The 16,530-nt window shown below is 33.3% G+C and overlaps 1 protein-coding gene across 1 annotated transcript in view; it reads left to right on the forward strand.

The window, feature by feature from the left end:
- SYCP2 (synaptonemal complex protein 2) overlaps positions 1–16,530 on the forward strand; it is a 28,749-nt gene that overhangs the window by 3,943 nt on the left and 8,276 nt on the right. The window contains 23 exon segments of the mRNA XM_010292917.1: positions 861–949; positions 1,517–1,551; positions 2,187–2,329; positions 2,406–2,458; positions 3,467–3,512; positions 3,749–3,844; positions 4,328–4,388; positions 4,925–5,073; positions 6,477–6,632; positions 7,637–7,736; positions 8,954–9,072; positions 9,826–9,918; positions 10,049–10,121; positions 10,215–10,272; positions 11,056–11,208; positions 11,311–11,470; positions 11,472–11,639; positions 12,172–12,290; positions 13,081–13,111; positions 13,731–13,792; positions 13,900–13,957; positions 15,383–15,557; positions 15,953–16,017. Of these exon segments, the coding sequence (XP_010291219.1) occupies positions 861–949; positions 1,517–1,551; positions 2,187–2,329; positions 2,406–2,458; positions 3,467–3,512; positions 3,749–3,844; positions 4,328–4,388; positions 4,925–5,073; positions 6,477–6,632; positions 7,637–7,736; positions 8,954–9,072; positions 9,826–9,918; positions 10,049–10,121; positions 10,215–10,272; positions 11,056–11,208; positions 11,311–11,470; positions 11,472–11,639; positions 12,172–12,290; positions 13,081–13,111; positions 13,731–13,792; positions 13,900–13,957; positions 15,383–15,557; positions 15,953–16,017 (2,262 nt within the window).

Below are 16,530 nucleotides of genomic sequence, written 5' to 3' on the forward strand. Positions count from 1 at the left end.
ACATTCTTCTTTCTAATCAACAGTTTTCTGGTTAATGCTGTAACAGACTGTGATGATAGTAATTTAACTGTACTGATGCTACCAAAAAAAAAAAAAAATTGTAGTGCTCTAGTATCAGAAGGATAATTTAATTTTTGTCTGGGAGTGCTTGTTGTCATTTATATGTTGGGTTTTGTTGGTTTCTTGTGTTTTGTTTTGGGGGGTTTTTTTCCATATAATTCTATAATTTTTGTTTTGGACATTAAATTACAAAACAGTGGTATTAAGATTCTGGTGAGAAAGCTGTATAAAAGCGTAGGAAATAATATGCTCTATTGCAATTGCTATAAATAGGATTACGATTGTTGGTTGTAAATTCTTTAGATAATTGCGGGAAATTTGTATACCTTCTTGTATACTGAAAATTTCTCCTAGTTCTTTTAGTAACCTCAGGTTGTCAAGATATTTTTTCCTCTCTAAAGAAAGAGCAAGTTACAAAAAGCCTTCTTTAAAGGCTACATCCCCAAAGGAAAGGCTTTAAAATGCAAATTTAAGGTACAATTTAGCTCAGCAATCAACTGCAGACAGAACTCTAGCTTTGAGGATTTTTTTTCCTATATTTAAACCTGCAAATAAGAAACAACCCTTTAACAACCGATGTTCACATTAAAGCTAATGTAATTTATTGAATTTGAGGTAGTTATATTAAGATAAATATCATTTAAGGTCAGCTAGAACTCACTGTCTTGTCTTGTTTTGCAATTATTTAAGCATGTTATTTCCTTCAGTGGTATGAAATACATTCCAAGGGTCCAAGATAAGAATAACTTTAACAACTTATTTTATATTTAATCTTACTCCCTTTTTTCCACTCTGCTTAGGTAGTAAGAAAACTTAATTTAATGCTTGACAACACGCCTCGAGATGCCAGGAAAAAGATATTTTCTACAAAGGAAATGTTGCTTGTCATGTAAATAATCTTCAATATAATTTTTATATCACTGCATCATTTGCATAGCTGGGAAGGCAGTTTTTACTAAGGCTGTTTATAATGCATGTAGATTGGTCCTTGTCCAAGTCACTTTTGCATTTGCTATTGTGTTGCCAGTGGTAGTGGCTGTAGGCCGGTATTCTCATGGGTTATTCTCCATTACAAGCCTAAATTTACCTCTTTCCTGATCTGGGTTAGGCTCCTTCTCATCCCAGTTGTCTTTTAATAATTAAACTTTTCATTATAAGAATGTGTGTAAAGCCCAGTGAATCAGTCACTGGAAGGACAAGCTATTCATGTTGGGGAATTTTTTTTTACAGCATTTCAAAAAATACATTGAATAAAAACCATATATCAGGTGACTCACTTCCCCAATAGTACTTTCAGATGTGTATCCTTAGCATAATAGACTTACCCCTTTGAAGTCTCATAATGTAGTGGAATCAGGGTTTCGTCACACACATTGAAAGCTTGTAATTAAAAGAACATTTCTGCTATGCATTGTGTTGCTGTCATATTTTGATGAAGCATTACTTTGTTTGGCAGGAGTGACATGGGGAAGAGAATTTTGGATGCTGGAGGTGAGCGTGGGTCTTAAACAATTTAGTATTGAGCTGCTTAAATATTACATGCAGACCCATTAAAAATCCAGAGAAGACATTTAGAAGCTGCAGAATGTTGTGATTACAGTCCTCTAAAAATACAAATACTGCATGAAAACAATCTGCAAACTGGAATGTTTCAGGTGTATGCAGTGTACGATGACTCTTTTTGAAGTTTTCAATCCTTTTCTTCTCTAGAATGTAAGTCCTAAATAGCAAAAGCTCCTAAGAAAGTCAGTCTTTGGTGATAGTGAACTGCTAGCCATGTTTACTAGTACTGTAACTTCTCTCACGGATCACTTTGGTATCCAACAATTTCCCAGTTCAGACAGGTCAAAGTTGAAAACTTCTTATCTCTTGCTTATATGCCTAGTGTTGCTCTGACATTCTTTGCAAGTTTGTTTGAAATTTTATTTTGAAATATGAGTTGTTTAGTCATCCTTATTCCCCTAGTTCTTTGTCTATATATCCTTTATGGGGTATGTATTTGGATATAATGTGATATGGAATATGAAATGTTCAGCACTGCTTATACCAGTTTCCTACATAATATTTTTTTCCACATCATTAGTATCTTTAAAACTACTATTCCTGTAAAATGTTTTGTGCTGTAGACTATGACCTGCAGGTAGCCATTACAGAAGCTTTATGCAGAATGATATCAGAGAAACAAAGAGGACAACTGGCATGCCAGTGGTTTTCCATGGAGTTTGTGTCCAATGCATTTAAAGGAATTAAAGATTCTGAGTTTGAAACAGTAAGTTGTATGGAGAATATTTCCAGGGAGGTAAACTTCTGGTTTACAATCCTTTAAGATATTTCTTTCTTAATAGGACTGCAGAAAATTTCTTAATCAAGTGAATGGCATGCTTGGAGACAAAAGAAGGTAAAACTGATTTTTATTTTTTTTAATTTTTTTTTTTAAACTAATGTATTTTTTGGATTTTGTTGCCATTCATCAGAAGTAAACTTTTTATCACAAAAACTGTTCTTGGGAAGCTCTGAATTAAAATAATACAAGCAAGAAAGACTAATATTGCTGTGGTATAAAGTCAAGGAACCATGCAGAGTTAAGATATTTTAAAAACATTAAATAGTAAAGAAATTTAATAATGCCATCTTCTGGCATATTGTCACTGATACTGTCTTCTCTATCGAGATGTTAATTTTATGTAATTCCCATATTTGGAAAAAAGGCAAACATAATCTAAGTTTCAGATTATTAGATAACAGCTTGAAGAAACTGTTCACTAAATAAAGAACACTCATTTGAAAAGATTCTTAAAACAATATAAAGTATATGCTACACTTCCTTTAATAAATGTTTATAAGGAGGTAGTTTTTGTATTTAGTTCTGTTGCAAAATCCTGACATGCTCATTAATTCAATAAACATATCATCTAGCAATAGCTAGCAATCTGTTGGTATATATTCCTTTATTGGTTTAGGATATTTACATTGAGATAACAATCAATGAGAGTATCTGCTAGAGAAATAAGACATGAAAAGGAAGAGAAAATACGAGCTTTTTTCGTATCTGTACGATCACATGCTCTGCATGTTATATGTCATGACATAAAAAGATATTGTCTGATATGGCTTTATATCAGGTGTATATTAAGTTCTTAAAATATCAGCAGATAAGCTAGAAGTATGAAACATAGTGATAAGAGGTCTGAGACCACTGCTTTAATTGTGAGGATATCTAAAATTTCACATTATCTCCTCTGGGGAAGAAGTGCAGTCAAGTGACTGCTCTTTTGATTGCTGTGATCTCTTAGTCTCTAAAGCACACAGGTTTTGTGCTGAAAACACAGTCCAGTTGCTGTGTTCAGATATGTAAAATTTATTTACATCATATTAGGATACTTGACAAAACATCCTTTTCTTACAGGGTTTTTACATATCCGTGTTTATCAGCAGCTCTTGATAAATATGAGGTAAGCTACAGTCTTAATCGTATATCCACAGATTTTCACTTGTGCAGCTGAAGAATTTCTTTGCCTTCTAGTTAAGGAAAAAATAAGGATGAAGTACAAAAACTAGTTTTTTAGGAGTATACAGATGTGCATGTATTTAAAGCTTGTCAGACTGTAACACAAAGCCTGTTAGCCGGTATAAATCGTTGCTTTCAGCTCTTACACTTTTATCTTTTTGTTTTGTTTTTTTGTTTTAGCTACAGATACCATTGGATGAAAATCTTGAAGAATTTTGGATTGATTTCAATGTTGGTAGCAGATGTATATCTTTCTACGTGGCAGCAGATGATGCAGTAAGCCAATTTTTGTCTGTCATACTAGGTTGTTCTGGGGCAGTAGACATGCATTCTTTCAAGTGTATCAAATTTGTTTCCCCACATCAACATGAGGAAGTTGTGTATGCATCTATAGTGTGAAGAAGGGGGAAAAAAAATCTAGATTTGGTGTACATATTTAGATTAAACAATTTCAGAGTAATGACTTTCTAATAGCGTTTGTGAACAGTTTAACATATGCATGTGTAAACAAGAAGCCATTTGCAAAATTGCAGCTAGAGTTTTTGTAGATGAGACTCAACTGTTTAATGTCTTTACCAAAGCTCTTCTGAAACATTGCTCACTGTTACCAATGAAGCGTATGTTCATTGTCACTGCTTGTAACAGAGGATTTAGAAAGTTTAAAATTTGTCCTCACTGAATAACTTTCTGATCACTGTGCTTCATTTAATTGTAATATAATGCTTTTCTAGCTTTAAAAATATTTATTTTTCATACAAGGATCATCAGTGGGAAACAGTCATTATACCAGAAGAAGAGGTAGAGCTGTACAGCCTTGAAGGTATTGGCACTCAAAAATGTGACCCTTTGTTACACGCTAACTTTAATCCTAAAGTACTGACTCAATTCTCAACAAAGCAAAATTCCCATTTAAAATATTACAGGTACTGGTTTTTATTACAGGTACAAAATTGCACTGTAGTCACATTTGCATTTTAGGCATGCAGGTGTGATTTTATTAAAATAATTTTAAAATAATATTTTATAGTTATTTCAATGCAAAGTAAGACAATGACATTTAATAATGTTCTTCATGAACTAGTTAGCATAGTTTTATAAAGATCTATAAATTGTGTGCAGCTATAGTAAGTAACCTTTAAAGAAAATTCTACAGGATAATATACAGAATAAGTATTTCTAAAAGATTGAATCTTGAATTGTTTCGCTAATAAAACTTACTGTAGGTTAGAGTGAATTAAATAAAATAGACATCTCAATAGTTAAACTGAAGAATACAAATAAGTTTCATGTATTTACAAACTTTATATGAGATGTTGCTAAATTGTAATGAAACTACATTTCAAATTTTTTGTCCAGAAAAAGATTCAAAGAAATTATTAACAATAGATCTAAAAAGCCCAATGAATGTGGGTAATCAAGAAGGACAGAAATTTTTTTTATATTTTGATTCTATCTTGGAAATCAAAGATGTAACCAGAAAGATTTATGGATTTAGTAAATGTAAGGTAAGATTTAAACACCTTTTCAAATAGTGTTTAATTGATTCAAAATAAATGTGTCATTGCCATATAAATGGTGTTACAGCCATGATTATTGGTATCTATTTATATGGAGAGTTTCTGATTAACATTGCTGCTACAGAACAGCATTTGTCCCATAATATGTTAAGTGTTGGTAAAAATGTCTAATAAGGACAAGATGAAACAGCCTCAAGTTGTGCCACGAGCAGATTTAGATTGGATGATAGGAAAAATTTCCTCAGAGAGGGTTGTCAAGCATTGGAACAGGCTGCCCAGGGAAGTGATTGAGTCACCGTCCCTGGTGGTGTTTAAAAGATGTGTAGACGTGGTGCTTAGGGACGTGGTTTAGTGGTGGCCTTGGCAGTGTTAGGTTTACGGTTGCATTTGGTGATCTTAAAGGTCTTTTCCAACTTCAATGATTCTATAATTTTAAGATTTAAAATTAATTGCAACAAAAATTAACTGGCTGGAAAGGGTTCACCATAGCTTAATGTCAAGTTTTGCATATATGGTTTTCCAGAAACACAAGAACTGTATGCTTACAAATACAGAAGTCTTTCAGAAATGATTCATTAGCTATCCTGTTTTGCAGTATGCTTGCGACTCTTATGAATTTATTCATTTTGTAAAACAAACAAACAAACAAACAAAAAACTTTAGTAAGCCATAGCTTACTTCTTACTGCTTGTAACAAACTACTTTGCCCTGAACTCCAACTGACGCAGAAACTTGTGAGGAATGGAACTGCTTTGGGTGTGTAGAATCTATTTTCCCCTGTAACCTGATTTCAGACACTTAGGATCTCTGACTTAAATATTTTCTGTTTCTTGTTTTAAAAAAGTTAGCAAAGTGTGTATTTTACATAGATGGTTACTCACTTTTTAGGGCTTTACTAGGAAGCAATCAGCATCAGTTGCCAAAACAACGGTACATGTTGTCTTTGATGAAGGCGGATCACAGGTATTTTACTTCAATATGCTGAGACGGTTATTTTCTTGGTTTTTGTGTTTAGCCTGATTATTAGGTAATGTATAATCATTCGCCATAAAAACAAGGACTCTTAAAATGCCAATATGTAAAGACAACTTTAACCAGTTAAGTGATTTTTAGTAAGGATGTATTGTATATTTGGGGAGATATTAATATCCAAATCCTAGAATACCTCAGCCAGATATACACAGGGGAAGGTCTTTTATGTGAATTGTGATTTGGTACTCATCCTTGTTAGTGAAAATAACAGGTTGGATGCTTTTCAAACTGAAAGTACATAAGCTCTGAAGTTTATCAAAATCTACAGAGGAATGCGTTACTTAGGGTAAAGAAGTTGCTCTCTGTTTGTTTGTACAATATAAAATATAAAACATAATAAAATCCAAAATACTATATAGGTTCTGGTACCAGAAAGTCAGTTGTCAACACGTTTGGAAAAAAAAATTGAAGAAGAGGAGAAACTCAGTAAGTACAAAACCCAGCAGCTTCCTGGAACTTTGAGGACTCTGAATAAAAATAACAGTCAAGAAAAATGCAAAGGTGGTTCCTCCAAGGTAAGTAGGATTATCAAAACAGAAAAGCATACGTCAAAAATACAAGTCAATTTAAATTTACCTTATTTTTATAATATAAACCCCCTGTTATTTTACAGTTGGAATGTAATTAATACAGGATTTGATTGTTTTTCTGATGACATGACACTAAGCTCTACAAATCCCTTTGCAAAAAACTTTATTATGTATTTTGAAACTATAACAATGTGACAAAAATAGAATGCAATTGTTAATGTTCTTTAGACCTTGATGCTCTGTGAATTCTCTTTAAAGATAGATGTTTTCAAGACATGCTTCGATATATTACGATATGTCAAAGTCTAGTATAGCCTCTGGAGACTTAGTAATGATCAGCAATAATAATAGCTGTAATTAGAGGCAAGTCCTATAGCTTGCCATTCACAAAGATTGGTGATTAGCTGAGTCTCTGGTTTAAACTGGGAGGAGCCCAATTTCTTAAGCCTGCTGCTTCTTTTGCCCCACGATCACTCTAAAGGTATAAACATGTTATGGTTATACTAGGACTAACTACAGGTATGTTAGGGATGGGGGAAAAGATGAAGCAGTGTCACTGTATCTTTATTGTGCAACAGATGTGCAGTGCATGTCTTGCTAGCAATAGTATTGTAAACCTGTTCCTGAGGTTCTGCTGGTTTATAGCTTATGTGATAGCTTTGCAGAAGCTCCTCGGAATCATCTTAGTTACTTTGATTGTTAACAAGGGACAGGATTTGTGCATACTTTATTGAATTAATTTAGAAAACAACAATCACTTATATTGGTTTAAAACCATCAGTTGTAAGTATTATATAATTCAAGTATTTTGGTGAACTCTCTCTAAAAAAGGAAATGCATAAAAATCACATTACATTAATGTGCAGCAACAGCAATTGCCATTCCAATAATAGGAAGTGTCAAAAGACTTTTCGAAATAGATTGTTTAAACTCTTGTGTTGTCATCCTTAAATCTGTGTATTATGGTCAGGTTTTTTCTGTTCCTCCAGATGACTGCGTCTTGTAAAAGGAAAGTGTCTGAAGCATCTGTGCTTATTCCTGGAACTACAAGATTTTCCACAAGGAGTCCACTAGTATTTGCTAGCACACGTAAGTTTACAAGTACTTTTAGGGTAAAAAATACGCTATTAATCATATTTGAAATACAAGCATGAACTGTGATTCTTTGCAGAGCTGGAAATGAAAAGTAGACCTTATAAAAATCTCCCTAGCAGGGGCTTTAAGCTTGAAGTTTTTAAACTAAATGACTTGCTATTGGTCCATAGACATGATGCAGGATAGTAGCTGCACGTGCATTCCGAACAGCTGGAGGCCACCTATTGTGTTTACTGCTGTTGTCAGCTGTTTGTGCTGGAGCAAGCTGAGAAGTGAGCAGTCGATTAGAAGATCTATAACATGAGTGTGTTTTTTATCTCTCTCCTAATATGCTCTTGGTTTAAAGAATTCTCAGCAGTTAGTGCTTTTATAACAGTTGCAGTAGAAAATCCGCTTTCTCCAATGCGTACATCGATCACTTGCATTTTACTCTAATCGAGAGACTGCATCTGTTTCTTCAAGGGGCAGTTGGTTATATGGCTAATGAGCAAGGTGGGATCTACTGCAAGGTTGAGTCACAGGTCCAGTGCTACTGATGCTTATGTCAAAAGTGCTTCTTTCAGAGAAAAGAATAAGGAAGAGACTTTATCGCAAATAGGAGTCATTGCTTTCCTATTAGTAGTCTTACTGTAACAGATACCTAATACATCCTACAAGGGGGAGGTTTGTGAGACAAAGACCAGTAGAGGCTGGAGATGCAACTAGTGGTAGAACAGCATGACTAACAAACTTAATTTTCTTGCTTTAACTGTCTCAAGTGCATCAGTATCCTCAGTTATGTACATCCATGTATCACACACAAATTAAGAGTAATAGAGGCTAGAAAAGAAAGCATTTTCAGATGAGGATGGAACTTCTGTAACTTTTTTATTTGGAACTTAACCACACAGTCTATTCAAGCAAAAATACATTACAGTAAAATCTTTAAATGGGTGACCAATTATTTTCTATCAGAGCCAGGCTGTAAAAAGCATTGCTTGCCTCCAGACATCCACAGTCTGTGGGCTCATTAACCTCCATGTAACTTAATTGAAATCAATAGAATTAGAGAAGGTACATAATGAGTTGATATAAACACTATCCAACTCTTTTAAAAGTTTATGGAATAGATGTGATCATGGGCAAAACTCTTCATATATATGTCACAGACAGCACAGTAAGCGTAACAGAAGAAATGATAGAATTCTAACATGCCGTTGTTTTGTTTTCAGCCACTCCTTGTAAAGGACGGTGTAAATTACCTTTGGAAATGATAAGCTCTGCTGAAGGGTCTAACAGTAATGCAGTAAATGAGACCAGAACAAAAAATTTCTATCAAGAACCTACTGGAGTATGCATGTCATCTGTAGCTAAGTCTTTTGCTTAGAATAACATTAATTTCTATTCTAATTTGTTCCTAACTCATATTTTAAAGAGCTAGAGTTTTGCAGTGAGCAACTCATTTTTAGAAAATAGTGTCTTTTACTTTATTGCATGTTTTCCTGTTGTCTGGATTTCAGGTTTAATATGTCTAAAGTGAGACTGAACTCGTAGAAAATTAGCTAAAATTTGCATTCACTCATCTGTGTTGACCCCAGTGTTAACTTGCTTTTACTAGAACCACAATTCTTACTTAGTGTATAATATGAGAATGGTGTATGCACAGACTCTCAAATTAATTATGTGGTGTCGAAACACTGTTAAAAACATTAAATATAATGTTACCAGGTTATAGCATTTATAGCATTGGGTTTAGTACATTTTTGATTAGGCATTTGCTAAAATTAAACAAAACTACATAGGTGTAGTTCAGTCACTGAACTGCAGTTTGAGTATATGTATTTTTGCTTCTGTTTGAGTTGAACAAAGACTTCAAAGTAACATTTTTATTTTATTTCTGGCTTTAAATGTCTTTCTGGGTCAGGTTCAAGTCAAATCCTGGACTGTGGGATTCTGAAGCATTTTTTGATACAGCCACGCATTAGAAAAAGGCTTTAAGATATAGAATGGGTAGTTTAGAGTATTTCAAGTGTTACTTTCTAGGAGAATTTTAATTCTTTTGCTTTTCTGGATTGTAATTGTCAGTGTTACTCATGCTTTTTAGAGTGGGCAAAGATGTACACTAGACAGTGAATTTTGTGAAACAGAACAGATCAGGAAATCAAATACCAGAAATGAGGCAAAACTAGCTGAAAAGGTACTGGAATCAGCACCTCTATGAAATTAAATAATAATTTCATGTATTATTAGGGAAAATACAAGTTTACAAGTTTATACTGTTTATAGTCCTATGCTAATATTTTCTTTTGGGTGTTACCCCACTGCAGCAAATGTGTGGTAAAGAAGTTTTAGAAATGATACAAGAGGCAGAAATTGATGCCACACAAAAGCAAACTTTAGGCAAGTAATTTTACAAGTGTTGATATTCCTTACTTTTAATTTTGTCCATTTCTTTTGTGATAATAATTGATACCAAACTAATATTTCATTTAGATGAAGCATTAGATATTGTTCCTGATTCTCAGCCAGTAGGGAGGAGCAACAAATCTTTGTAAGTATTGGAGAAGAATACCAAGTCACTGTTGTTGTCATTCACTTTGAGGGGAGAATTTTCAAGTACTGCCAGAATTGAAATTTTGTTGCATAGTTTCAGAAAATGCCAGAATTTAATTGTCTTGTCTTCCCTGAGAGTTGCATTAAGAACTGTTGTCTTTGTAAGTCAGGTCACTTTTATTATGTCATTTTATTTTTTTATTCTGAAATTCATGGCACCAAGCCAGCACTGTTATATGTGTTTACTAAGATTGAGTGAGCAAGCGGCTGTGTGGTGCTTAGTTGCCGCCTGGCACTAAATCATGACATTCATGAACAGTACTATTCTGTTGTCTTAATCAGACTTTAAATTGGTGAATCTGTTTATGAAAATAGTACACTAGCAAGATCAGAGTAGGACTTTAAGTAAGCTTTAGTAGCAACAAGGAGAGAGTTCTTTCAGATTACATCAGAAGGTAAAATACCAATGATACGGGTTTACGTAAGTGAACTGTGCCATAAAAAGTAGTAGATTTGACACACCACAGTTATCTAGGTTCAGGGTTTAATGATGGGCATAGGATATTGTTGCCTTTTTGAAGTTGACTTAGAAATGTGTGAAGCTTTGCCATTTTACAATGCACTGATTAATTGAACAATGGTAGCAGGCTTAGGTACCAATGTAAAATGCATTGATAGATACTAGATACCACTATTTTCCTTTTTTGTGATGCGTGTTTATTATAATTGAGACTCACTTTTGGCAATTCACTGATAAGTAAGATGGTATTATCTTTGTTAGGCTGTCTGGTCTTTTGGAGAGTTCTTTTGATAAAACCAAAGCATGGAAAAAAAGAGCATGCTCTGTTCCTGAGAAGAATATAACAACTGGTGAAAAGCAAAAGCTAAACCCGTCACTGGCACATACATCCCATACAGGTTATGTTCACAACTTGTTAATTGTTAGTGTTAGAAATGTTTCAGATGAATTTGTACCCTACAGCTGTGCTTTTTCCACCCCTCCCTCCTATATTAGTTGCTATTGTTAATGAAAGAGCTGTGAAACAAGACCCAGTTATTCAGTTTTTTGAAGTATCTCTCCAGATAGACAAAGAAATTAAAAATAGAGAAGAAAACCAAGAAAATAAACTGATACCATGAGGGAAGAAAACAGCAAAATACTAGTGGACAGTCAGAGTGTTTATCATTTGGAACATTTGGAAACTGTTAAGTAGAGAAGGGAAAAATATTTAAACTAATGCTGAAACATTTAAAACATTTCTTTCAGCTAGAGTGTCCGAAACATCTTTGCATTCTGATTTTACAACAGAAGAACATGATGTTCTCTGTAGAAAAGAAACTGCAAATCCAAAACAATCAAAGACGGTGAGACTTTCTTACCTTCATTTCTTTGACTTGCAATTAGGAGAATTGTCAAATTTTCAGTGTTTGAAAATTTGTATTTTACTTTCATTTAGTCACCAACTTATTTTTAATTGACTTTCCACTAATAGTAAGTGAATTAAATAATGTCAGCTTCACTGTACTTTTCAGTGTGACCTATTTAAGATTAGTTTACTCTGAATTTTTTGTGAATTATCTTTTTTTAAAAAATTCTTAAATAAGCACTAACTTGTGCTTCTCATGGACTTCTTCATTTGTTTTTGAATGTTATAGTACACAAAACCACAAAATTTAAACGAAAATACCTGCTAAGCTGATTTTATTGCTCACTGTTTGAGCAACACAAGGGAAAATATTTTTCAAAGGAGTACATCTAGAAGATTTTTCAAATTGAGTACATCTAGAAGATATTTAATGAAGTTTAGGTGATTGCTGGGAACCTGTAGTTCTGTTTGCAGCTTTGCCCTTCTGTTGAATGGGTTCAAAGTTGAGTCTTAAACTCTTATTTTTATAGAAAACAAAGTCTAAAGAAATGACAGATGCAACAAAGTCTCTAATTAGTAAAATCAGTGACAGATATAAAGTGAAGACTCATGAGAAAAGCAAAGCAAGAGATTCCTTGGGTTTTAGCAGGTATGATGTGAACTATTTACTTTTGTGACTATTCTTTTTGTGCATGTGGCCTTGTTTGTGATCTATTCCTCTGTCTACAGTTATTTCACATCCTGCTTTCATCTGAATCGTTTGTTCACTTCTGATAAACCCTGTTGTACCAAAGAGTAGCAGACTAGTAGTGGAGTAGCTCCAGTAGTTAAATTAACTAAAAGGCTATTAGAAACTCTGTTCAGTGGTCTTTCACTCATTGACCCACTCACAACACTTTTCGTGGAGAGAATTTAACTGGTGTAGTTCATGGGCACGACACGTTAGGTGTTTCCTGTCATAGTTTGGGGGTCAAACTTGCATTCAGTCATCAATTTTCCAATTATCTAAAGCCCCTAGTTCTTTTCATGAAAGAGTTGACTGTTAGAGAGTTTAAATTTAACAAATTCTTAAATAAAAAAATTAGTCTTACCTTGCTGGAACTGATGCTTGGAGATAGACTTTACCTGTAATTACATTCTCTCCATGTTTGATTGTAACTGGATGACAAAGGACTGGAATAGTTAGGCCACGTCACCTTTTAAACCTTTTGGATAGGGACTTGGAAGACATGCAGAGCCTGTAGTATAGCTGTGTGATGTGGAATTGCATTTTTCTAGAGCACAAAAATGAAAGGGACTGATGTCTTTTAATCCACTTGGTTTTGTATTTAAATGCCTGAATAAATTTGTTGTGTTTGATAAGGCTTTTATTTATATAAGCAGTGTTCTAATGCATGTATTTTAATTGGCATTTAACAAAACGTATCCTTATCTTTTAGGCCACATTTAAATAAATCCTCTGTCTCTAAGGTAACATTATTGCTTTTGTTGGAATTTTTTTTCATATTGGATTTATGCATGTGTATGGTGGTAGCTAGCAGATGTAAAACAGAAGTTCACAAATAGTGCTGAATGTTAAGTATCTGGAGATGTTAATGTTAATTATGTATTGACTATATATACTTCAAATACTTTTAAAATATTTACTTATGTGGAATAATATTTTTACAGGCAACTATCAGCCAGTAAAACACAAATTAATTTCTGTTTACATATTATATAAGTGAATCTGTTCCTTTTGATCATGGTAATGCTACATATTTAGAGTTAAAATATTGTAGTAAATGAGGTTATAGAATCCTTAAATGGAGTATAGCCAGGACATAGAAATTAGTCTTAATGTTCGAGGGGGGAAAAAGAATTCTGAGTTTTGGTTGATATCCTTGAAGCATAAATTCTAAAAGATGTACTTTCTACTAGCACTTGTCCTCTTTTGCCATATTGTACTGTTGCTAATCAAGTGGAAGTCTGAGCAGCTGCTAGGTTTTTTTAATATGTTCATAATGAAGAACTTGCATTTTGAGATGACAGTGCGTATGAATGCATAGTCCAAATTTGATGTATGAGTTAACTTTTTATTTATGTATAGGAAGACGTTCAGGATAGAAACCTAAAAAACACTACTTTTCTTAATATAACTGCTGGTCATGTGTAAGTAGTTAAAACATTTTCAAACAAAATTTCAAATTACCCATACCTAACTATGTGAACTGTTCATTAATTCAGTCACAAAATTGGTCTGTGTGTCTGTTTGACAGGGATGATGTCTACAACTTTAACATCAGTGGGTTTGATGAGCCTACAATAAAGCTTGGAGTAAGAACATAACTGAAACTCATATGTTATGAATAGAATATAAAGGCGCTCAGTCAACTTTAAATTGTATCTACTGAAAGTATAGTTAAAATCTAAAAATTATATCACTGAACTAAGTGGAGAAAAAAGTTTGCCATGTAAATGCCTCCATCACTTTCAAATGTATGATACACAGTATCCTAAGGTTCTGGCCACTTAAAGCCGTGATGATGTCCTGAATTAAGAATAAAACAGTTTGTTAGGGTTATAATAATTTTTAAATTATCCTGTTATCCTGAAAGCGTTATTGCCATCCTTCCAATCCCCATTTTAAAGACATCTTTGCCCAGATGTTTGAGTAAAAGTAAAATCTAGCTAAGATAAAAGCAGAAGACAACAAAAGATAGTTTTGCTTCTTATGGCTCAGAGGAGCCTGCTAAATTGGTGATGGTAGTGAAGCAAGTGGATGGAAACTAATGTAGTAGTTTGAGATATTGAAAGCTTCAGTCAGTTCTAATTAGTTTTAACTATTATCTCTGTTCTTAAATAATTTCTAAGATAGAAATTAATCATCGTAAGTTAAGTGCTGAGTATAAAAACTGAGCAAAAAAAGCCCTTAGCTGTTACTGTCGGATGGCCTGTTTCATTTTGCTTACATTGTATAACAAATGAAAACCTTAATTTGTTTCTTATTTACATTTTTAGATCCAAGAATTGTGTGTTACTGAATTGAGTGTTCATACAGATCCAAACAAAAAAGGGTAGGGATGTTACATTGTGTCCTAGTCTGCTGATTATCGTCAAGAATAGTACTGTCTACATTCTTCAGCATGCTATTATGAAAATCCAGGGAATGTATGCATGACAATAGTATCTTGACTGTGTTGTTTTTTTCAAGCAATAAGCATAGCTGCTGTGGTCTCCTAGGCTGTTTCATGATTTTCCTTTGGGAAGCTGATAAAAATGAAAGAATGTGTTTCATGAAGAAAACAGCTCTAGTTCTCTTATGGAATGCTATGGGGATATAAACTCCTAAACACAGAAGGGTAGTTTTTTGTTAATGATCATCCTGTGAAGGGATGTATTGTTACTGTATGTTCTCAGTGTATGTTAGCAAGTAAGCACATCCTTTAGGGTTTTAGGTGAACAGATATTTCCAAAATGGATGGGAAAACAAAAGTAGGTACAGTTGTTTGAATCCTTATCACATGAATAGTAGAAAGACTTAGAACAAGTATTTTTTTAAATGTATCATTTAAAGGTGTGTTTTCTTTTTCTAATTAAGGAACGCAGATGATGGTAAAACTAGCACTGAAGTGAAAGGAAGAAAAAAAGTAAGGCTCAGATTTTTGGAGATTAGTATATCTTGTCTTCCTGCCGTTAAATACCAAGCAGAAGGTATATTAACAGTAAATCAATAACTTAAGAACTTTTTGGGTTTTGTAGATTGGAAACAATCAAAACAAGAAGTATCTCTTTAGTGACACAGACACAGAATACAGAGGTGATGACAGCAAGACAGACATTAGTTGGCTACAAGAATCAAATAGAAAATCTAAACCTCAGTTAATTGATTACAGTAGAAATAAAAGCTTAGGGAAACCAATAAGCACAGACAAAGGTAAGAAACTTTTTTCCTATTTCTTATTGCAGCATTCTTAAGTTTGTCCATAGATATTAACTGCATAGCATGTAATGTGCTGTGTTGCAGATAAAACATGTTTTTGTTGTCATATTTCCAAGCATAAGGAATTTTCAGATTAGTTCTAATCATTTATAAAGGTTAATATCCAAAAAGTCTGTATTTTAATGTGGAAAATTATTGGAGGATGGGACAGGTGGAGGTTGTTGTCAACAAAAAAAATGGTGACTTTTTAAAATAATGTGCTGAAAGCATTTTACTGCATCAGTAAGTTTACAGGCATAAAAGTGATTCTGTGATTTTACAGATAAAATTCTAAATGTCAGACATGTGAATATTTTTCTGATTTTTAACTTTATGTATTGTAACAGCAGATAAAATCTCTGAACCTGCTTGCCACGTGGATAAACCTAAAGGGAAAAATGCAAGTAAGAAAAAGGTAAATATAAATTTGCAACTAGACTTGTAATACCTATTCAGAATGTCTGAACTCACTACAGAAACTGTTTTTAAATATTTCTTTCACAAATATGTGCCATTTCTCCATGCTTATTTCAAGATCATTTATTAAATACAGTTTGTTCTTTTCAGGTATCATATTCATTTTATGTAGTATTTAGCTAGTATTTCAGGCATAATATTAGCTATGAGAATGATTATTATACATTGATGCTTTTGTAAGTTTTATTACTTAAAATTGATTATGTCTGTCTACTGCTTAATAGCCATCTACTCCATTGAATATGCCATTAGCTTTTCAGCGAGGGTTTTCATGTGTCTAATGTGGCTAATTGAATTTTAATACCTATGACATTATAATTTCTTTAAATGAGTATATGTAACATAGTGAAACTGCAAAACCAAAAATGTTACAGATGTTAAGAAAGAGTAAGTGCAAAATATTGTAAGCATATTAAAGATGGGAGTATAATAAATTATAAGTGATTATGAA

This window comes from Phaethon lepturus, unplaced genomic scaffold (genome assembly GCF_000687285.1).
Source record: "Phaethon lepturus isolate BGI_N335 unplaced genomic scaffold, ASM68728v1 scaffold728, whole genome shotgun sequence".
NCBI lineage: Eukaryota > Metazoa > Chordata > Aves > Phaethontiformes > Phaethontidae > Phaethon > Phaethon lepturus.